Source organism: Neofelis nebulosa, chromosome 16, assembly GCF_028018385.1.
Source record: "Neofelis nebulosa isolate mNeoNeb1 chromosome 16, mNeoNeb1.pri, whole genome shotgun sequence".
NCBI classification, from domain to species: domain Eukaryota; kingdom Metazoa; phylum Chordata; class Mammalia; order Carnivora; family Felidae; genus Neofelis; species Neofelis nebulosa.
This window is the reverse complement of record NC_080797.1, coordinates 44,564,947-44,587,410: the sequence shown is the minus strand read 5'-3', so window position 1 is coordinate 44,587,410 and position 22,464 is coordinate 44,564,947. Positions and strand designations below refer to the sequence as shown.

Genomic DNA, 22,464 nt, shown 5'->3' with positions numbered 1-22,464 from the left:
CTGGTTTACAGCATGGATTCCCATTGGTCCCAGGGGGATCCTTCCCCAAACAAACCTTCCCTTTCCCCATTCAATTCAATTCAACAGGCATTTACTGTGCATGAATGGACAGCCTCGCTTCTTAACTCTTTCCATTAAGTGCAGAAGCACTTCTAGAGCACCAACGAGACTTTCCTTCTCTGTTCGGCTGTCCGGGCCTGGATTCCACAGCAAACACATCAAATCAGACGGTTAAACCCAGAGCTAATTAGAAAAGAAAGCATTGCTCTTCCCCACTCAAGGATTTTTCTGCCAAAGCACTTATTTTTGCTGATCCATTTATGCAATCCCACATTCTAAGAGAACATTTTGTCACAGATGATTTAGTGTTGTAGCTCCCTGGAGCATCTTTCTGTAGCATGCACTCATTGTTTTTAGGAATCTACGGTCTCCCAGGCAAGATTTGAGAGGGAAAGAGGTTTAATTAGCCACAAAGCCATCTCTCATTATAAGACCCCAAATTCCAAAGCATTCTTCCAAAAATCATTAATGAAAAAAAAAATCCCAGATTAAACTACTAAAACCAAAACTTTTAGGAACCTTGAGGAACAGGGGAACTGTCTGATTTTTCAGGAAAGAAAGTGAGACTGGATTCTCATTATGAGCTGGATGGGTAGGGAGTTGAGACAGCAATGATATTTGTAAAAGTCAGAAGAGAAGGAAAACAAACATTTTAGGAATTTCCACCTTCAGTCACAGAGTATGTATCCACCAGAAGCCAATTTAACAGAAACAAGTACTGTATGGTTTTCCCCCAACAGACACTCAATTCTGCCAACAGTCCTGTAATTGTCTACTGTACATAGCTGGAGGTGGAATTGCACACATTAACTCTTCTTCTTTTTTTTTTTTTTTTTCAAGTGAACTGGTTTGGGTTAGGGCAACTCCTCCAGTTTTCTGCAATCTTGGCCTGATATCAAAATACCCTTTGGGGGTATTTGGGCGAGTCACTTCACACATGTGCCATTTGGTGTCCCCATCCCATCCCCCAAACCCTGTTCCTATAACACACACAAAGTCCCTTTACTCTAGCAGCATTCTCAGTAACACACACACACACACACACACACACACACACACACACACCTCATATCCACCGTACCTAAGCATGATGTGCAATTAATTCCGGTTTCAGGAAAGAAGGAAGCCACAAATATAAGGTCAGGACTCAAGAATGCAAAACTGTAATAATGATTCCTTTGTCTCTCAGGAGTAAAATTAATAAGTTGGCCAGAAACTTAGCTAAGTATTTTTAGCTTGATATTACTGCTGCAGGTAAACTTATAATCAAGTACTATTTGTATCACTGAGGCATCAATGTTTTCTTTCTTTTTCTCACATGCATATATACACACATAACAGCAACAATAAACAAAACACACTCAGAAATCAGTTCAATACACTTGTTTGCAAACCTAGTAAGCTTATAACAGAGGCATTTAAAAGTGATGAATGTTAATGGGTTGGGTTTATTAAAATCTATTTTTCTACTCCTGTGAGACCAGGCCTGCTTTTGGACTTTTAAATTCTGAACCATTCAAGTCCCTCAAACTATGTCCTTGCCAAAGACGGTTTCCCCCAGTCACTAAAACCATAAAGCCCAAAATGATGGGCTTTATAAGTGAAACCTAAACCCTTTGTTTTTGAATTACTTTCCCTAGATCATTAGAACATTGTGTTTGGAAAAGCTGTTTGATGTTCAAGGGAGAGTATTTATTTTCAAAATAATAATAATAAGGAAGTCCCGGTTTGCCAGAGGAAACTATTGTGAAGTATCTAAAAATGTTTCAAATCCAACCTTGAACCCAACTGGAAATGTCCACATGCCACTTCCCTCCTCGCAAACCTTCAATGGCTCCCCACTGCCTCCTGGATAAAGTTCAAGCTCTGCAGCCCAGCACTCCTGAAGCTGCCAGCCTGCCTGGCACCTGCCCCTCCAGACTCTTCTCCCCGACTCCTTCATATGAATTTCCCGTACCAGCCAAACTGGATCTACACCTTGTTCCCTAAACACCCCGCAGACGTTCCTGCCTCTACAACTCCGCGCACCGGCTGCCCACTCACCACTCCGGCTCTCCACACCTCTCATTCCCAGGCCCAACACAGGCTCCAAGTCTTCCAAGAAGAGGTACCTCAGACGCTCCTGCCCCGGGCGCTGGCTGCTTCCTGTGAGGTCTGGCCCTTCACAGTGTCTGCCCTGCTCCCTTATTCATTTTTAAACACTTTACTCATTTTCCTGATTACTCTTCCATCTCCTCTTTTCAGCAGATATTGGGGGCCTCTCGGTCCCCATCATTTGGCACCACGGACATGCTACGCTGTCCTGTCACTCACCCTTTTACCTAAAACCTCTATCTTCCCTACTAAATTGCCATCTCTTTGAGGCCAGAAGCCAAGTGGTACCCTTGTCTGTCTTCCCCAGGGCACACCACAGACTGAAAGCTGATGCTATTTCTGGGAACCATCCACACTGCTCCTAAAAATGCCTCTGTTGCTCCCTAACCTTCAAATCAGAGAAAAGGGGAAAGTAACAGAGCTGACCTATGGTGCCACAGTGGACCCTTCATGCACATTAGCTTTAGAAAGCTCACATAAGCCCAAGAAAGATGCTACTCTACAGATGAGAAAATGAAGGCGCAGAAAGAGTAAGGATTTATCCAGTATGGGAGCATTTGGGGGAAAGAGGAAATATTACTCTGGAATGCTTATGCAAAGTATTGCCTGTGAGCAAGGGGATGAACTAGACCTCTCTCCTCCTCCCGCAACATAACGTGCCTTACAGCTTCTTTACCCCTGAGGTCATTATATTGTCTTCAAGTGTAATTACTTAATGCCTGTTATTAAAAATTCAATAGTAACATCAACTGATGGATTTTACTTGCAAATATGTCACTGAGAAGCCTTCTAATCAGGAACTTATTTGAACTGCATTTTGTTTGTTTCAGTTTTCACCTCGTGAGCAAGGAGGAATGCATACAGGTTACAGTTTAGCTACCCCCGGTTACCTAAAACTCAGAGGCTAAGTGGGGTAAGCAAGACTAGGCAGAAAAGCAGAGGAGAGATTCAAATGCCTTGACCAGAGGCCTTAATGGGCTAGGAAAGGAAGCGTATACAGACCTGGCTGGAGACAAACGCTAGGTCCTCCTCTGAGAAAGGAGATCAGATGGTAATGAGAATGCCACACACAGCAGCTGTTATTGAGCACTTACTGTGTGCAAAGCACTGTGCCGAGTACTCTACACGCACCGGCTCACAGGACCTTCCACGGTCCCATGAGGCCAATCCAGAGATTATTTCAAAGTTCCAGATGGGAAATCATTTCAGTGATCTGCCTGAGACCACAAGCAAGCAGGGCAGTCAAGATTTACACCCAGGTTTGTCTGTTTATTGGATCTTAAGCTCTAAAACTTTGCTATATTGCCAGTAGAGAGTGGTCCCAAACATTGGGCATTCTCACGGATGCTGTGAACAGTAAGCTGGTAAGCACCTAGGCCTTAAGGAAAATTAAGTTTATTCCAAAACAATGGTTTCATGGCTTCAGGTCAAGACATTTGCTGGGATAATATCAAATATAATACATGAACAATATTCTCAACCATTTCCATTACAGAATCCAATGTAGACCTTGTATCTCCCGTCCCTCTCATGTTTTTTTCCCAATTTTTTTTTTTTTTTTAATCTTACTACTTCCCCTGCTACTTTCCCTCTTCCCTCCATTTTCACTGCTGAGACATTTAAAAAAAAAAAAAAAAGGCTCTTGGTTAAGAGTAATTAAATTAGTCCGGTTGCAGAAGAGGGTTCCAGAGAAACCTAATAAATCACTGATGTCTTTTCATCCTCTGGCTTTCTACATCAGGATGTTATCAATGCTTTTCTCTTCCCACCTTCCCCACCCCTCTCTTTCTCCCCTACCTAGTTCTGTCTTCATATTGCTATTTTTCTAGTCTGGTAGGCACAGTGCTCAACTCAGAAGACTGTGCCAAGACCCTTGGCAGGAGCTGGCCTACAGGAATCCGCCCGCCAGGGCGGTGCAGAGAAGACAGGGCTGCTGGGCAGGCAGGCAGGAGAGAGGGCCGAGTCTGGGGTCTGGCTACAATGCTGGACCGAGCTGGCTTCCTGCATATGAACTGCCCTACAGAGCTCAGCTTTCTCCTGCCAGGGTCGGGATTACAATTTCTTGCTGGCACTTGCCATAGTTTGCCTGGGAGGAGAAGCAAGGATTGGGGTGGGGGATGGAAGCAAGCCAGCACACCACCCAGGGTTGGGCAAGCTCGACGGGGCACAGCCATGTGCCTGAAGCACACGGTCACGCAGGCAGGTGGCCAGGGTTGTCAGGGTTCACACGAGAGCTGGGGCGGGGGGCGGGGGGGCCTTGGGCACGGAGTGAGTGGCTGTTTCCATACTGGCAGACCAGGAGCTGCTAACCCAGAAGCGATGCTGCTGGGTTAACACCAGGAAGTCACTTGTCCTAACCCAGAATGAAGGAGAAAAGTCAAGCAGGCTACACAGAATAAGGATTAGGCATGCTGGAGAAAAAAAAAAAAAAAATGCATGTCCTATTTTTGCAGAGAGAAGGGGACTGGATGAAACAAATCCCTAAACGGAGAACAGGGGTTGGGAATCCAGTTGAGTTCTCTTCCCGCTCCCATGCCACTGACATCAGAACAACAGCTCCAGGCACTGAGTATTCATGTGCCATACACGGTGTCAAACTCTGTCAGGCGTTACCTCATTTAACCGCAAAAACCCCAAGGGAGGGGTCTATCATCTCCATTCCAAAGACACATAAACTGAGGCTTAAAGAGGAAGGGAAATTAACACTATGTTGCATAGCAGGCCAGTGTGGGTCCAGGACGTGAACCCAAGCCCCCCGAGGTCCAGGGCTTATGCTCTGAACCGCCACCCAGCTTTCCATACCTATCTGAAAATACCTCTTGCCAGGAGACTAGAACACTATCCTGGGAATGTCACAACAGGTCAAACCCAGCAAAATAGGGCAAGTCTGTCCTCTATAGGGTGTGTGTGTGTGGGGGGGGGGGGGAAGATAAACTCTAACAAGAAACAGAAAAAAAAATCTGCCTGCCTCCAAAGAAAGCTGGACTCTCTCCCCTTGATGATGTCCTTGATCCCAATGAATGTAAAACACTTCCAAGATACTTGAGGCACAGTGCACAGCAACGATCAATCACGATGCTCCCAACCTACAGACCTACGAATGTGCTGGGTGGGAAAACACAGAACCACATGCCCTCACGGGGAGGGGGAAACTGAAGCTTCTTCTCATGACGTTGAGAAAAGCAAGAGAATCCTGTTGCCTGGGCAGGACCTCCCATAATCCCAGAACCACCAGCACAGAACTCCCCTCTGTCATTACCCAGATCCCAGGGCCAGCAGGTTCCTTCTGTGCCAAATCCTTAGCACAAAGGAAGGTCAGCAGAAACAGGACACAAATTCCATCTCGCAAAGGTGTGAGGGCTTCTCCCCCATCTCCCCACTCTGCTTATACCACCCGCTTACGCCTTCCTCTTCCTACACACCGCCACATAGAAAGATTTTCACTTCACTCTGTCAGCCTTCATCATGACCCGGTCTCTGTGCCCAGAACTAGAAAGACAGCCTTCTTAATTCTCAGCCGAGTATGGGTCTAACAGTGGTAGGACACCCCCAAGCTATTCAAAGAAAAACCACCCGAGGAAACGATTTCAAATCTGGCTTTACAAGCATGTGATTTAAAAATAACTCTGCCTTTGTCTGCTACAGATGACTTTCCCTAAAGGGACTGCTGTCCTTAAAGCAATCGCTCAATTCTCCGGGCAAACAGATTCTTATTTTTCCAGTACCCAGGACATACCTCCAGGAGAACACTCCTGGGTACTATCTCTGATAGCATCTGAAAGGCAAACAGCAAAGCCGCCAGGATGACTCCTGCCATCTCGGCTGACCTGGGACCAGACCATCTGGGATGCTGCCCTTCAGATGACAGAGGAGACCGTGCAGGTGGCTACAGCATCCAGCAACCAGCACTCTGCCTTCATCAAGATGTCAACCAGAAGGCTTGGCCATCACCCCATAGCCACAGGAGGCTTCGACAGATTCCTGAGTTACTTCAGGGAAACTGGATTTCTTTGGATATCTGATTTATCCTTTGATCAGACAGTAGACAGAGGAACAAGGACGAGTGCACAAAGCAGGAAAGGGGGTCGGGGGGCAGTCATGGTGAACAGTAAGAGAATTCACAAGAACGCTCACCTTGCCGTTCCAAGACACTTGGGGTAGACCTAGAAATGCAGTAGTTGTCAGCTCATGGCTTAATTTCCTTTCAACCAGACAGGTGGCCCTAATGACACAATGCTACTGAGCATAACTCAAAGATGTATGCTGAGCAAATACAGAAAGCAAATGTTCAATAAAATTGTTTTGTAATTACCTCCTGATTCGCTGGATGTCATAGCTTTATCAACTAACAGCGTAGAACTATGCTTTATTAACATGATATTTCTTCTTGGCAACCTAATGCCTCCTGACCTTCTCAAAAGTTTTGCCAGTAAGTGTTACAGGAGGCAAAAAGCATCCGGGTGTATGTGACAGGATGTTGAGTTGTGCCCAGGATAACTACACCAATTTGCTGCCCCAATTGAAAGTTCTCAACAGGGGTGTCCCAGGGGACATGTAGCAGTGACTGGGGGTGGGGGGTGGTGTGTGACTGGCATCTAAGGGACGGGAACCAAGGATGCTGTGGAACGTGCAACAACGCACAGGACACTGGCCCATGGCAAAGACTTACCTGAAGCCTCACCAGTGCCAAGGTTGGGAAATCTTGGTCTAGACTGAAATAATATAATTCCCAGAATGCTCAAGGCTACACCTGTGCTCTTGCCTTCTGAGGACTCCCTTTCCTCAAGATCCACTTGGCATGTCTACTCTGGTCTCTACTGTGATTACATGGAAAAACCAAGAACTGTCTTCCTTTTCAGTTTTGTTGGTGACATACCATCCATCAAGTCCACATCCCTTAGATTTTTATTTTGCACATAATCTTTATAATGACCAACCCTGTACAAGTTGTTACAGCAGAGTGTCATTGTCTCTATACTTGGTATTTGAAGAAGACCTTTAGCTTTTTTCCCTTCTTGTTAGGAGTATCACTGAGTTTCCAATTCAAAAAAGAAGATTATTTTGAAGTATGTTTCTGTTACCAAAAACAAAACAAAACAAACAAAAAAAAACCCCGAAAAACAAAAACAAAACAAAACAATAACAACAACAAAAACACATTTAAATGAAGAACTTATTTCTAGATTCCAGTTCCCCCTTGGATCCTGGTACCTTTCCCCTGTCACCTGACAAAATGATTTCTGTGGAAACTCAGAAGCCCTTTGTTGTGGATTACAAATCTGATTGGGGCATCCCAAGTTTTTGAGTCACTGATTAATTACCGATTCTAACAAGCTCTGACAAATGACTTCTAAGAAAGCCTCCAAACTTCAAACCTTAATTCTTGATTGTCAGTAGGAACCAAGATTTGGGGACCCACTGTTCACGTGCCTTTTCGGAAAAAAATACAATACTTCTAACATGGCACACATCTTGTATTTGGCAGGGGATGGAGAAATACTTGTCAATTGAGTATAAGTGTTAAGGCTGCAACACACCAATCCAATAACTATCAGCCAAAATCTCTTGTTATTTCTCTCCAGAAGGGAGGAGGGTTATCAACTGTTCCTACGTATCTTAAGGAAGTATTTCAGAAGACAGGGTTGAAATCAATGATAAAAATTGACACAGATAATAACAGTGACAACTATTAGTAATTATTTGACTATTTATGTATATTATATATAATTTTCACACTAACCCAATCAAATAAAAATTATATCCTTCAAAGGGAAGGGAAACTGAAGCCCTGAGAGGTAATATCACTTTCTAAAGCTACAAAGTAGTTAAATCTCATTCTACAGAGTAGAGTGACTGAGATACAGGGCGCCTTCTCACTGGGGCTCCAGCCCCTTCTCCCTGGTTTAAATGTTATTTCACTCACTATCTGTTTCTGGAAAGAAACAAAACCATGGCACCACTGTCCATTCCAGGAAACTAGGGCTTGGGGTCACATCAAGGAATGTGTTCCCAAGCTTCTGCAAGCTCCTGGAGTGGTCAGAAGTTAAGACTTAATTCCATTCTAGCCAGTGGCTTTGAGTTATCATTCAAAGTAGGTTTCAGAGCAGGGGGCCAGCACAGAAAGATGTTAAATCCAATACTAATATTTCAAGGCAGGGGTGTTTTCTTCCTCCTTTGCATCATTTCCTTCCATTTTAATCTTGCTCTGCATGTGACATAAATTCTATGCGAGGTGAAGACACAGAGTTCAGGAATGATCTCAAGCACAAATCCCCCATTGTCCTGCTTTCTGTCTTCCCCTGCAGCAAAGGCCTTCAGCTCAGTGACCTTCCTGACAATTTATCTGGCTGAATCTTTGTTCCTGGTTACCTGTGCACGTGAAATGGTCTTTCTACCTGTTCATTTTGCACTACAGAGTACTAACAGCATAGAGCCAGGGCTGAGCCACCTCAAACCGTGTCTCTGTCTGAGCACTGAGCCATGGGTTTTGAAGTACTGGACATTTTGGGTGATGTTTCTGTGTAATATTTCAACACCATTTACAGCTGACCTTGTGGGCTTTGATAGACATGGGTTCAGTATGACAAACAAGTGAAAATGAAAAAAAAAAAAAAATCCCTAAGAACAATCTGGTTTACAGAAATAATAGAGTTCCGGCCCTGAGAAAAGCTAAGCCACACTTACAGTGAGAGGTGCTTGTAGACTCAATTTCTCAACACAAGAGAACACAAGAGGAAAAGGATGAAAAAGTGATCGGCCCCCCACCCCTAACTCACATTTTTTTTCCCTTCAGACGAGACAGAAATGAACACAGGTGAACCACAGCCTTAGAGAGAGCCTACCCGCATCATTCATCAAGGTCCTATATCATGTATTGGGAAGAGGGGAATGGGAAGGAGAGGAGATAGAGAGGTGCCTACATATCCAAACCATTAACTGTAGGCTGGTGTTTCTTAAACTGAAGCCCGTGGATCAACTGCAACAGAATTGCCCAGGTTCAAAGCAATATTCCTATGCCCTCATCCCAGATCTGAAAAATCAGGATTTCCAGGGGGGAGGTCCATAGAATCTGCATGTAGCCGACTCTCCCGGAGATACAGATGCTCACTGATGTGGGACAATCATGGCTGTGGGTGAAATACAAGATTCCTCTTTCAGAGCCAGCCAAAGTCTCCCTGATGGTGAAGATATTTCTGCCATCCCCATCCTGCCCCTCCCCTGCACCCTCTTCCCCATCTGAAGGGAGAATCTTTTCAGAATTTACCTGGTCTGATGGGGCTCTGCATACAGTTTGGGGACGGGATGCCAGGGTGAAGGGGTGCAGAAGCCCGACTGCTGAGGTCCATGACGGAGGGGGCGGCAGAGGAAGCCGGCTGCAGCCCAGGAGGGTGAGGGCTGTGGTCATGCTGAGACGGGCTGGGGGGAATGCCATTTTCTGACAAAAACTCCTCCAGGTCCATGTATTCCAACTGGAAAGTATCTCCGTCATAGGGAAGGGTTTTGTCCCATAAGGTGGGTCCCAAGAACGCCGACTGGGGGACCGTCGGGCTATTACTCTCATCATCCAGCTTCTTTTCCTTGTCTTTATCTTTACTAAATGCTGCAGAAATGAGGGAAAGTTGGACTTAACAAAGGGAAGAAAAAAAAAAACGTGGCTTTTTTTTTTTTTAATCACTCCTCCTGGCCTCTGCTACAAACCACCACCTTCAAACCGTTCTCACAAACCCAGGGGATCTTCTTGGGCTGCTGGCTTTTGTGGATCTAGAGTTAAAAGTTCAGACAGGACATGGATCTCTGCCTGTTTTTCAACATCTTCCTATTTACTTTGGAAAGAAAGCACTAGTCCTTGGGACAGGGTTACAGACTGATCTAGAATATAAACAAAGGAACACAGTTTTCAGTACATTATTGGAGGGGACAAATAATTCAGATCTACAGTGGCAAAGTAACACCTGCAGTTACATTCAATGGCTGTGATTTTTAACAAAACAGCCAATAACCAGGCATGGTTTCTCTTCCAGGAAATTCATTACAGTAACAATATGAGGTCATTCAGACTTAGCCAGTGAGCTAGGGATTCTAATTTTGGTAAAGCAGGGACTCTCCACCCTCCTCTGAAACCATGCATTGAGCACATACTATATACCTGCTTCCTTCCATAAATTATGTCCAAAAATCTCACAATAAATCTGCAAATCGCTATTGTCCCCATTTATAATGAAGAAATAGAGGCTCTGAGACTTGAAGGAACTTGACCAATGCCTCACATTGGCAGAGGAGAAAACAGAACTTCCGGAACCCACATAGGTTTGCTTTTAAAGCTGCTGGGGCACCTTGCATTTTACAAAAGGAGGTTTTTGTTTTTGTTTTTTAAGTGTTTTCTTCCTCCTCTTCCCTAAAGGCTTAAATACGATCCAATTCACAAAAATTATACATGTATGCAATCTGTCAAAAGAACAGCTATTGGAAAGCTCGTTACATACCTATAAGGGAGGTATGCAGCTATGTCCTACCTGTAAGAACCGCTCACCCCAGGACGTCTTTAAACAGTGCTCTGGATTTTGCCCATTCTAGTACTCAGGCGCGGGTGGAATCTGGGATCAGGGAATCTGGCTTCTGAGTTTCTTCCTCAGAGAAACACAGCCTCCGCTGCCATCCATTCTAATCCTCTAGTCTCATCTCCTGAGAATCTGACTTAAAACACCCACAGATGCAAAAGACTGCAGGCAGCACCTTCCTCCCAAGTGCTACTCCTTAAAGGAGAGTTAAGAGGGAAGCTGCTTTGCAGACGGCGAACCAAACCCCTCAACTCTTGCAATGCAACAGGTTGCCCCCTGCTAGGAGAGAAGATGCGAGTACTCCCAAGCTCTTTGTAACCAAATGATCTTTCAAGACTTTTACACTAGAAGCCGCACCATTTGCATTTGCAACTGTGATATCGAAGGCATGAAACCGCATCAGCCCAACTGACAAATCCCTTGGCGGCACCAGCTCAGTTCCGCGCCGCCTCTCCCGACCCCTCCTCTCCCGCTCCAGCCAAGGTTGCCTGGGGAGGTTTGGGACTTACCAAGAAAGGGCTCAAGCCAGAGGAGGCTCCTGCGCGATTACACGTGAGCCTGCTCCGTTCTCCCCTCCCACCAGGAAAAGTGCACAGGGAAAGTGTCAGAGCTGGAGGCTTGCACAGCTTCCCGCCCGGAGACCACTCCCCCTCCCCCGCCAGCCCCAGCCCCCACCCCCCTTTTTGAATTACCCTTCGCTAGGAAAACACGCGTCTCAGCTCACGCCTCGCAAGTTCCTGATGCTAACTAACACACAAACAGTAGCAAGATCCCAATACCCGAGGTACGATGCGAGACCACCTACCCCCCCCCCCGGAATAAAACGAGGCCCCCTGTTTTCTCCTCCCCAGACTGGGCAGCTCTGCCCTTACGCGGGCGGTTTCACTCTGCGTGCGGGTGACCCTCAATCTAGGGAACACTGACCTGTCAAGTTATGACTCCCACCTGCGCCGCGGGACCGGGACCCGGCGAGCCTGGGTCTGTCCCAGCACTATATTAAACGTTCCTCAGTGAGGGGATCCCCCTTTTGGGGGAACAGGGAGGGTGATGGGTGGGCTCCTCAAATTTCATCAAAGCAGGAATGGGGTGCCAGGGGACAGGGAGGGAGGGTATGGATGCTCCAGCAGGGTTGCCCAGCCAAGGAAGGGGACCCCAGGGAGCGTCGTTTCTTCCCAGAGCGGGGCAGCCAGGAAGGCAGCGCTCACCGTCTTCGTGATGAAGGGGGAGCTTCAGCGGGTTCTCCAACAAGGACCTGAGCACGCCGTAGGGAGGCGGAATAAAGGTGGGATTCAGGGGGAGCGGTCGGGACATTTTCTCCATCGCGATGCACTCAAATGTTTTTCTTTAAAAAGAAAAAAACCCAACCGCCCCCCAAAATGTTGCTGAGCTTTTTCCTCCGTCCTTTGCCAAAAGTACTCGCTTTCAAGGCGGTGGAGACAAGAAAAAAATTACTTATATCTTTATAAATACATCTGCATAAGAAAATAAAAACAAAAAACTTTCGGGTTCCCAGTGCAGACGGTCCCCGGAGAGCGCGCCAAGTGCCCGCAGGCTCCTGGGCGACGTGCAGGATGCTCTCACCTGCCTTGAACCCCTCGTCCTGCAAAATATTCAAAATTGCGAAAAAGAAAGAAAAAATATGCAGATAGCTGCAGAAGGGCGGAAGGCACCGCGCCGGCCCGGCCCCCACGCGCCAGCACCCGAGGCTGGACGCCGTCCCACCCCACCCCCCACCCCGCGCCGGCGGCCGCTGCTCCCCCGCGCTCCGCGGCCCCGCAGCGCCGGGCTCAGCGCATCCGGCGGCCCATGTGCCGCGGCCCTGACAAGAGTGACGTCAGGGTCCGCACCGCGCGCCGATAGGCGTGCAGGGGCGGGGCCACGCGCGGCCCCGCCCGCCTGCCCCGCCCGCCCCGCCCGCCCCGGCGCCACGTGTTTAGCGTCGTCGCGCGCGCGGATTTTCCAAGGCCATGCAGCGCTGAGCTGCAGTAAAGAGACAGGTGCCAGATCCCTGGATCACCCACCTGGGCTAAGAACCCAACTTTTTCAGGTTAGGAAGAGAAATGAGGAATTTCTTTCAGTAGTTTTCAACCTGAGAACAACGTGGAAAGTTAAACACACACACACACACACACACACACACACACACACACACACACACACTCACACACACACAGAGCCAGATGTCCAGGCTGCATCCCAGATCAATTAAATCAGACCTCTGGGCTGACATCCAGGCATCATTAGTTTTTAAAGTTCCCCAGGGTGGTTCCAATGAGCAGCAGGTTTGGGAATGACTGGTTTAGACCAAATGGAAGGTAAATACTCTTTTAAATATTTCTCCTGGCCACAGCCAAGCTTAGCACCCTCTTTCTTGCCCTGTTGCCAAAACTACTGAAAAATAATTACGTGCTAGAAGTTCTAATGAGATACAAAAAGTAGAGTGAAAAGGAGAGGGACCAATGTCAAGGGTTTCCCGTGCTCTCAGGAGGACATTCATAAGGATACCCATTTGCTTGGGATTGAATAAGGGCAGAGGAGAGACACGCATACACTGGTGGGATTTCAAGAATATTTGCTGCAGGAGAGTACAGATGACTGTGCCTTGATCGAGTTACAAGGTCCACACAGTAATTAAAATAATTTTGTAAAGTTTTTTTTAAGGAGGGTCTCCGTCTTCATTGCCCTAGCAGCGGCTTCAGCAACTGTGGGTTGGGGCCTGCAAAACTCGTGGTGCTGTGCTTGTGTAGAGCCTGGAGCCTTCTTTCTGCGAGGCGTGGAAGTTGGCGTCTGGCTTGGAGAGCTCCAGGCAGGTAGGCAGGGTCTTCCCCTCCCTTCCTATAACTCCTCACTAAAATCAAGATAATACCATCATCTGGGGAAGGGTCTGCAGGAAGGAATAGGCACAAAGTAAAGAAAATTTTCTTTTGGAGCGCCTGGGTGGCTCAGTTAAGCATTCAACTTCCGCTCAGGTCATGATCTCACTTTGGTGGGTTAGAGGACCCCCGCCCCATCCGGCTTGGTGCTAACAGCTCAGAGCCTGGAGCCTGCTTGGGATTCTGTGTCTCTCTCCCCACACACACCCCCTCCCCCGACCCTCCCCTGCTCATTCTCTCTCTCTCCCTCTCTCTCAAAACTAAAAAACATTAAAAAAATTTTTTAAATTCTTTCAATGAGACACAAAGGCTTTCTTTCGTAAAGGCTGTCTTTGGGTTGAGGTATGGCAGAGTCTTGGAGGTTCTACTTCCCTGAGGCCCCCAGGAGGGAAGTGCAAGAGAAAAGGCACCGGAAACCAGGAGATCAGGAGGGCCATAAATGGGCACAGGATGCCAGAAGTCAAATACCTTCCCCTCTGAGTTGGGCTGTGATCAAGTGATTTAGTTCTCTTCACACTAAAATTATAATGAGGGGTGTCTGGGTGGCTCAGTGAAGCAAGCATCGGACTCTTGATTTCAGCTTAGGTCATGATCTCACGGTTCATGAGATTGACCCCCAGATGGGGGGCTCTGCGCTGACAGTAAAGAGCCTGCTTGGGATTCTCTCTCTCTCTGCCCCTCCCCAACTCATGCTCGCTCTCCCTCTCTCTCTCTCAAAATAAATGAACAAACTTTAGAAAATAAGATTATAACGAAGAGGTAACATTCTGAGAAAGCATGGTGATGTTTCAAATTTTAGCCAAATTCCAAAAACAACCAATTTTTAGCTAATACCACATACATTTATTGAATACCAACTGTGTGCCAGAACTGTGCCAGGATTGGGGAGAAAAAGATGTGTAAGACATAATTCTAATGTAACAGGTTATGGACATATGCAAACATTATAATATAGTCTTAAAAGAGCAAAAAAGGATAGATGAAGGTGGCATGGGCACTTATATTAGGAGAGGGATTCTAGAGAAGGTGTCTGAACCGAGAATGGAGCTAAAGGTCTTTCCCGAACTTCCCAAATCCCTCAACTCCATTATACAGCGTTTCACGAAAGAAAGGACTCTTCCACTATCATTCAGAGAGGAAGAGGCTATTTCCCTGCCCTCATTCCCCTACCTACCTGTAAACCCATTCATTAACTAGGATAGCCGAGAGCATCCTCTTAGACTGGTTAGAAACAGATGATAGACTGCAGGTGCACAAAAGGATAACAGTCCACTAGCAGTCCTCAGCACGTCCAGGATGCGCTACTTGCTCATGGTTCCCTGTACTTCCTCACTTTCCCATGAAACCCCTATCCGTTCAAGTAATCTGGTTTCCCAGAGCGATCTTTTCCTTACCATTGGAGAGAGTCTAATATTGTGGCTTGAAAATTACACTTCTAATTGCAAATGGATATACTGGCATCCTGGTTAATCAACCAGTCTTTTGGGAATTTGGTTCTTTTAATTTTTTAATTTTATTTATTTTTTGTTTATTTATTTTGGGAGAGAGAGAGAGAGAGAGAGAGAGAGAGAGAGAGAGCAAGTGGGGGAGGGGCAGAGAGAGAGAGGGAGAGAGAGAATCCCAAGCAGGCTCGGTGCTGCCAGCACAGATCCTTACACAGGGCCCAAACTCATGAAACTGTGAGATCATGACCTGAGCCGAAACCAAGAGTCGGATGCTCAGCCAACTGAGCCACCCAGGTGCCCCATTGACAAGTTGGTTCTTATCATTCAGTTCCTCTGATCAACTCTGAACATGGCCCACATCGAGGACCAGCCCCTTAGACCAGGATGTGGATGATGCACAGTATTTGTACATTCAGAAATCAGGGATGGGAATAGGAAAAAAGGAACTCCAGAAGAGAATGGCATGGAGAAAGATATGGAGAAGGGAAATTGGCAGCCACAAATTGTGAAAATTTTTTCATTCCTCTTGGGTAAACAAAGTGGAATTGCTGTAACATGGGGTAGAGATATGATTTATTTTTTTTAACGTTTATTTATTTTTGAGAGAGAGAGAAAGAGAGAGAACAGGGGAGAAGGGCAGAGGGGAGAGAGAGAGTGAGTGAATCTTAAGCAGGCTCCACGCTCAGTATGGGATCACGACCTGAGCTGAAATCAAGAATCAGACACTCAATCACTCAACACCCACCCCAAGATATGTTTTAATTTATAAGAAACTGCGAAACAGTTTTGTTTGCTGCATTAGGTGAATTCTCCTGCATTGCCAGCAGCAGTTGAGAGTTCAGGTTGCTCTGGAATCTCACCAACACTTGGTGGTGTCAGTTTCTTAAAATTTTAGTCACGTTATGTCTCATTGTGCTTTTAAGTTGAATTTTCCTGATGAAAAATGATGTTAACCACTTTTTCATGTGCTTATTAGTCATTGTATATCTCCCTTTGCAAAGTATCTATTCAAGCTCCTGGCCCATGTTAAAATTGGGGTGTTTGTCTTGTTATTGCTGAATTTCAGGAGTTCTTTATATATTTTGGAATCAAGTTCCCTTGCCAGATATATGTGTTGTGAATATTTTATTCCAATCTGTGGCTTGCCCATTAATGTTTTCACATTGTCTTTCCATGGGCAGAGTTTTGATGAAGTTCAATTTACTGATTTTTTTTTTATGATTATTACTTTCTGTGAACTAAGACACCTTTGACCACCTGGAGTCTTGGAGAGATTTTCCTCTAAAAATTTTATAGTTTAAATCTTTTTCATTTAGGTCTATGCCCCATCTCAAATTCATTTTGTGTATGGTGTTGAGGTAGGGGTTGAGGTTCTTTTTTTATTTGTCTCATGGGGACTTCCAATTGTTCTAACAGCAATTGTTGCAAAGACATTCATTCTCTCCTTTTAATTGATGTGGTGCATTTATATGGCTGTACATTTGTGGGTAGTCAAACCTTGGACTTCAAGGGACAAAATATTCAAAGACAGAATAAATGTTATTTGTAAGTTTCCTAGGCTCTGATTGTTATCAAGTAACAGAACAAAGTTCATCAAAGTTCATGGCTAACATGAATGGCTTGCTTTCAGTGGCTCATTTGGTTTGTTACAAGACCTTCTACAAAGTTGTCCACATTAACTTAAATAAAAGCCTGGAGGCAGAAGCAATGGCCAACTTGCTGTTTATGTACATGAACAAATATTGATCTCTTAGATGCTTTTGGTTACCACTATCAATATTCCAATGCTTTTTTAAAAAAAAAAAAAAGCCAAAATTAAATCCTTTGTTGGAAAAAGCCAAAAAATTTTATAAAAAGAACACTTGACAAGTCAGTGGAAAACTCTTCAACTGTCTCTTCAAGGAGGGAAGGATAGTAGAGGCTCCTGAGGTGTGAAACTGTTCTAAAAATAGGAATGACCGTAGGAGAAAGGTTTCTCAGAATCAACTTCTTAAAAGATGCCAGCACAGCCTGACTCTGCTCTAAAGCTCTGGAAATCAGCCTTCTGCCCAGCCAGTGGTTTCCACCTGTCCAGTCATTTCAGGACTGTGAGTAGTGAGGTTGGGTAAGGAAGCCTTTCTTGTAGCTCAGTGGGTGCAGATGTGAGGCAGCCATCTTGGCACCCGCTCTGCAGGTCTGCAGAAAGAGCTTTGCGGCGTAAGCAGTGTCTGTTTCAGATTCCCAATGAGTGTGAAACCTTGCTGAGCATACAATGCCTGCCACTGTACCCTACCAGGGACTGGGAGCATGGGGTGGATAGAGCCCAACTTTGTGGTTATGAAGGGCTTTATACACCAGCGAGCCAAACCTCTAGATGAACCTGTTTATCTTGTTGCCAGAAAGGGCACTTTGTCCAGGGAATTAATTCAGAAGTAAAAGGCATCACATGGGAGTTCAGCTGAATACACCTAACCCAGCGCGTCCTTCTCCATCCTGAAACCTCTAACCCAGCTCACACACTGAAAAGGAAAATTATATTTCGTTAGCTTAATTTCTGAAGACCCTCAAATTTATTTGCTTGAGACAGGAACGTGCAAACCTGAAACAAAAAGACATGTTGGGAATGCTAAGCTCTCCTCCAAAGGATGACTCATGTAAAGGACCATGGCTAGGCTTTCCTACCTCTTCTCTGAGTCCTGTGGTGCTCTAGTAAATCTGAGTGGGAAAGACTAAGACAGGTATAAGAGGCAGGCCAAGGGTGTGTGTTTAAGAATCAGAGGCTTTATGTAAGTGTGATAGGAAGGTAGGAGAAGGAAAACAGTATAGAAGAATATATGTGGCAAAAGGAGAGAAACGAATAACGCAGTTGCCGTGGAATGGTCTGGGGCCATGCATACCTTGGTATTTACCACTATTCCTACTAAAATAATAAAACCAACATCATGATGAGAGAAAGGCACATTTATTGTGTGCTTAACTATGTTCCGGCATAGCATTAAACACTTTGAATAGATTTTATCACTTATTACTCACAAGAGTGGTATAGGGTATGTTAGCATTACTATCCCCATTTTATAGATGAGCAACAGTGAGGCCAGAGAAATTAGCAGACATGCCGTGGTCCTATGACTAACTAATACATGGAGAGGCTATGAGTCAAAACAGCTCTGCTTAATTCCAGAGCTTGTGCTCTTAACCTTGATATAGTAAATGCATGGCGGACATCCACCCAATAAACCCACTGGGTTTCCAAATGGTTCAAATTCTGCCTCTGTCCTGTAACCTTGGATAGCCTCTCTGATCTCAACTTTCTTTGTGTGAAATATAAACTAATGCCCATGTTTCCCAGCTCACAGAGTTGCGAGGAAGACTAAATGAGATCACGCATCTGGAGGTGCTTGGTAAATTGCGAAGGCTAAACAAATGTGAGGACTTGTTAATTGGGGCATATTTGCATTTTCTGGAGATGCTCCTACCTGTGAGTCTGCATAGCTGTTGGGCCTGTGATCTTTCTACTTTCCATCCAAACACATGTGTCCTTTTTTCTTCTCCCCTTTTTGTCCCTCTCACCAGGGCAGCCACCTTCTACTGCACCCAGGATCCAAAGAAAATTGAAATTCAGTGGGAAAACAAATTTAGCAATGACCAATTCTAAATAGCCCCTCAACCAGAGTAGGGAAGGCATGCCCATTTCCTTCATCTTCCCAAGGGGTGGGAGGAATAGAAATGTGTGGGTTAATTAACAAATGGAAATTGTTTCAAATGTAGTAAATATAGCTGGAGTTGGAAACAGTTGAGCTATAGAGGCATGGAATCACCATGACTCAGAATTTAGTCTTTAATTTCTGGATCCAAGGTTGATCAACTTTAGCAAAACTGACATGCCAACCACACTCTAAAATATAATTTTCAAGCTACATATTAGGCTCTTTGAGGTCTACAGAAAAATAAGACTAGCTGCCCTGTGGTGATGAATTTCTTGTGAGGCTAATCTGGTGGAAAGGAAGACTATAAAAGTTCTAGGAGCATGCATGTGCTCATGGACCACATGGAAGCATCCTGCAGACCTGGGGAGAACGTGAACAATGGCCTCTCATCATGTAGGGATACAGGACCAGCTTGCCTCCATTCCTTGTGCCTTTATCCCAAGATGAAGATTCTAATTCGTAGACATTGTCAGCATCCCATATGGAGCTCTTGCGTTGGGCAGAGTTTCACATGAGCCATCTCATAAGTGATTGGCCAACCAAATGCCTATAAATGGGTGTCTTTGTTGGGACATTGGTAATTGGTCCAACTAAAGAGGCCAAGGCAACTGGTTTCTCAGACATATGACACAAATCATATGCGACCAGATTAATCTGGCATGGCTTTCCTTTAGAAAGAAGCTCTGGGCATGTAAGATATGTTTGACTTTAAGCAAAACTTAAAAATTTGTGTCAGCTGGACAGTGTGTTCCCTGCCCTGTAAGGATACTCTCCATGGGAGCTTTTTTGCTGAGCATAGAATCAGAGTGAGGCAAGTGAGTCAGATGGCCTTAATGACATCAGGCAGTGCCAGCCAGGTGCACAGAGCTTTGCTGTGACTTCTTTCCAATTGAGTAACTGAGGGAATGTGGACATTTCCATCATGGAGACTCACAGCCAGGGTGAGAGGAGCAAGAGGAAGCATCCTGAAGGATCTACTCATTATATCTCGAGGTATCACATCTGGTGGGTTTTGCAAGTTGCTAGAGGCAGCATTCCTAACTCTTTGAACTCTGCATTTACTGGGCCCCAAGCAAACTATTCCTCATCTGTTAATGATTGGGGGGGGGGGGGAGAGGGGTGGTCAGGCACAGAATGTTAAGATTGGTGAGCTTTTAGTGGGTCTGCCTTCCTGAGACAATACCCTAGTCTCTTCCCCTCAACGCACCAAACACTAGTGGAGGGCTCTTCTGAGCCCAGTGCTGTGCTGGATGCTGAGGATTAAAGCAAAGAAGTATGGAGTTCCTTGCCATCAGGTGGGGAGACAGCCGCTTAACCAGATATCTATCTCAGTGTCATAGGTATAATTGATGGATAAAAAGGGAGTATGAACAGGGAAGTGATTAACTGTGTTGGAAGGGCTCACAGAAGTCTGCACAGAGGGGCCTCAAGGAAAGTTTTGTAGATAGAAGTAGATCAGGGAGGAGAGGACACAGGCATGGAAGAACACAGTCAGAATTACAGGCTGTTCACTTGCTGGAATGCAGAATTGACAGGAGAAAGAATGATCTTTCTTCCAGCACCATTTGCAGAGCTCTGACTAGGCCAGGCATTATGCTACTTGCTTTGCATGTACCATCACCTTCTACTTTCAAAACAACCCTATGACATGGGTATTAATATTTTTTATTGATGAAAATACTTGGTTGTGTCATAAACCAAAATCACACTACCTTGGGCAAATTGGGGGAGTTTGGGAGGCCTTTTCATTGTCTTTTCATGGTCTCATGCTTCTCTCTTTGTGTTGACTTCATGGTCTCCCCACAAATTGGCCTCTTCTATACACTGGGGCACAGGATTTCCAGCAGCTCAGGGGTTTCATGTCTTTGTTTCCTCCATTAGAGAGCGACTGACCAGATCTCTGAGTTTTAGCTCAAGAAATGCAAAAGAAGGGCTCCGATGGGCCTAGTTTAGGTCAGCTTCCCATTCTTGGATTAAGTAGCAATGACCTGTAGAGGATGTGAATGTGGCCACTCTAGCTGGGATCAAATGGTTGGAGTGGAGAGGAAGAGCAATTCTCAAGAGGAGGGAATCTTTCATAGGCAAAAATTGCAGATTCCCACTGCATTCTTCATTTTCTAGATGAGGAGATTGAAGCTTGGAGAGGTTGAGCAACATGTTGAGGTCACAGAGCTAATAAGTAGCAGAAAATGGAAACCAATCTAAGTCTTTCTCTGGTTCTCAAACAGAGAGGATTTTGCCCCCTCCCATAGAGTACACCTGGCAATGTCTGGAGATATTTCTATTTGTCAGAACTTTGGGGCTGCTTCAGGGTAGGGCTGCTGCTACAGGCATCTAGAGGGCAGAGTCCAGGGATGCTGCTAAAATTCTACAATGCACAGGACAGCCCCAAACAAGGAGTTAATCTGTATAGTGCTGAGGTTCAGAAGCCTTGGTTTATCTGAATACTGAGCCACCACTAGCCTACAAGTGCTCCCCTCTCCTAAAGGGCCCTGATTGGCCTTTAGCGGATCCCAGGTCTCCTCCTCACACATTTACAGATAACCTGTTGGGGTATCACAACCTCATTCTTAGTGTTTTGATTCTTATGTTTCCCAGTCACAGAGCGGCAACCTTGCTTTCAACGCTGGGTTTAACTTCCACCAGCCACCAAAAATGCTAGCTAAATGCAAAACAATGCACAAATTGAACACAGGCCATTTTAAGTATTTTATGAAGACAAAAACTGACAGTCTAATAAAATGCCTTCAAAATATGAGGATTGTATCCTATCACTACAAAGTATAGTTTTTCCAGGGGATGCCTGGGGAGCTCGGTTGGTTGAACTCCGACTTCAGCTCAGGTCATGATCTCTCAGTTTGTGAGTTTGAACCCCACATCAGGCTCTCTGCTGTTAGCATGGAGCCCACTTCAAATCCTCTGTCCCCCCCCTCTCTCTGCCCCTCTCTTGCTCCCTCTCTCTCTCTCAAAAATACATAACATTTAAACTTATGTTTAAAAAAAAGAATAGTTTTTCCATGAGGAGAAATGGATTTAACCATATTCCTTCATCCCTCCTGTTATTTTGGCCAAGGATAATAGTGCAATCTGAGGCCACAGGAAGGTTGTTTCAGAGTTGGGGAATTTACCTGTGTTCTGTGCTCTTTTAGGTGATGGTCACAGGAGGAGACAAAGGAGAGGCTTGGGGAAACAAGTTTACTGTACTCACAGGTCCTGGAAACCAGGTGCACCGCACATATCATGCAGGGCCACAGGGGGAAGCACCAGTGCCGGTCGGCAGGTAGAAGGGCAGCAGCAACAGGAGAGCCAAGGCCCTGGCTTTTATTGGAGTTGACACAGGAAATGCAAGGTAGGGCAGAAGAAACAGTTTAGGATTCGCTAGTTTGAATAATTCTGGCAGGCTCTAAGCTATAGGGGTGGTCCCTAGTTTCTAGCACCTGACTCTGGGATGATAAAGGAATTTCAGGTTTCCAGGCTGGATAGAGGAGGTATGGCTCTGGATTGGCTAGTCTGCATACCAAAGGCATGTTCCCAGCTGAGTCCTTTGCTACAGTGAAGAAGTGGTTAGCCCTAAGGAGACAGTTTCTCACCCCACCCCAGCCAGAAAAATTTTAAGATGTCAAGCCATAATAATATAGAGAAAATAAAAATATAAGCAATATGAGCTGGCTAGTACAATTTTCTAACTCAACCAAGGAAGCTTAGATGCCACAGTTCTGTAATAGGTCCCAAATATCTGAGAATCTAA

The 22,464-nt window shown here is 45.5% G+C and overlaps 1 protein-coding gene and 1 long non-coding RNA gene across 3 annotated transcripts in view; both read right to left on the bottom strand.

Moving 5' to 3' along the window:
• The window catches only part of HLF (HLF transcription factor, PAR bZIP family member), a 53,885-nt gene extending 41,451 nt beyond the window's left edge, over window positions 1–12,434 (bottom strand). The window contains exons 1-2 of one of the 2 annotated variants that reach the window (XM_058706010.1): window positions 11,918–12,434; window positions 9,419–9,754 (exon numbers count right to left, since the gene is read on the bottom strand). In XM_058706010.1, coding sequence (XP_058561993.1) covers window positions 9,419–9,754; window positions 11,918–12,032 — 451 coding nt within the window. In that variant the 5' untranslated portion in view covers window positions 12,033–12,434. The remainder of the gene's footprint in view (window positions 1–9,418; window positions 9,755–11,917) is intronic. The other variant, XM_058706011.1, reaches the window with a different exon arrangement.
• Window positions 12,435–13,259: 825 nt separating this feature from the next.
• On the bottom strand, window positions 13,260–22,033 carry LOC131497573 (uncharacterized). The gene is made up of 2 exons (XR_009255020.1): window positions 21,925–22,033; window positions 13,260–13,596 (listed from the first exon to the last, which is right to left on the bottom strand). It is a non-coding gene; the product is annotated as an uncharacterized LOC131497573 (long non-coding RNA).
• Between the last annotated feature and the right edge of the window lie 431 nt (window positions 22,034–22,464).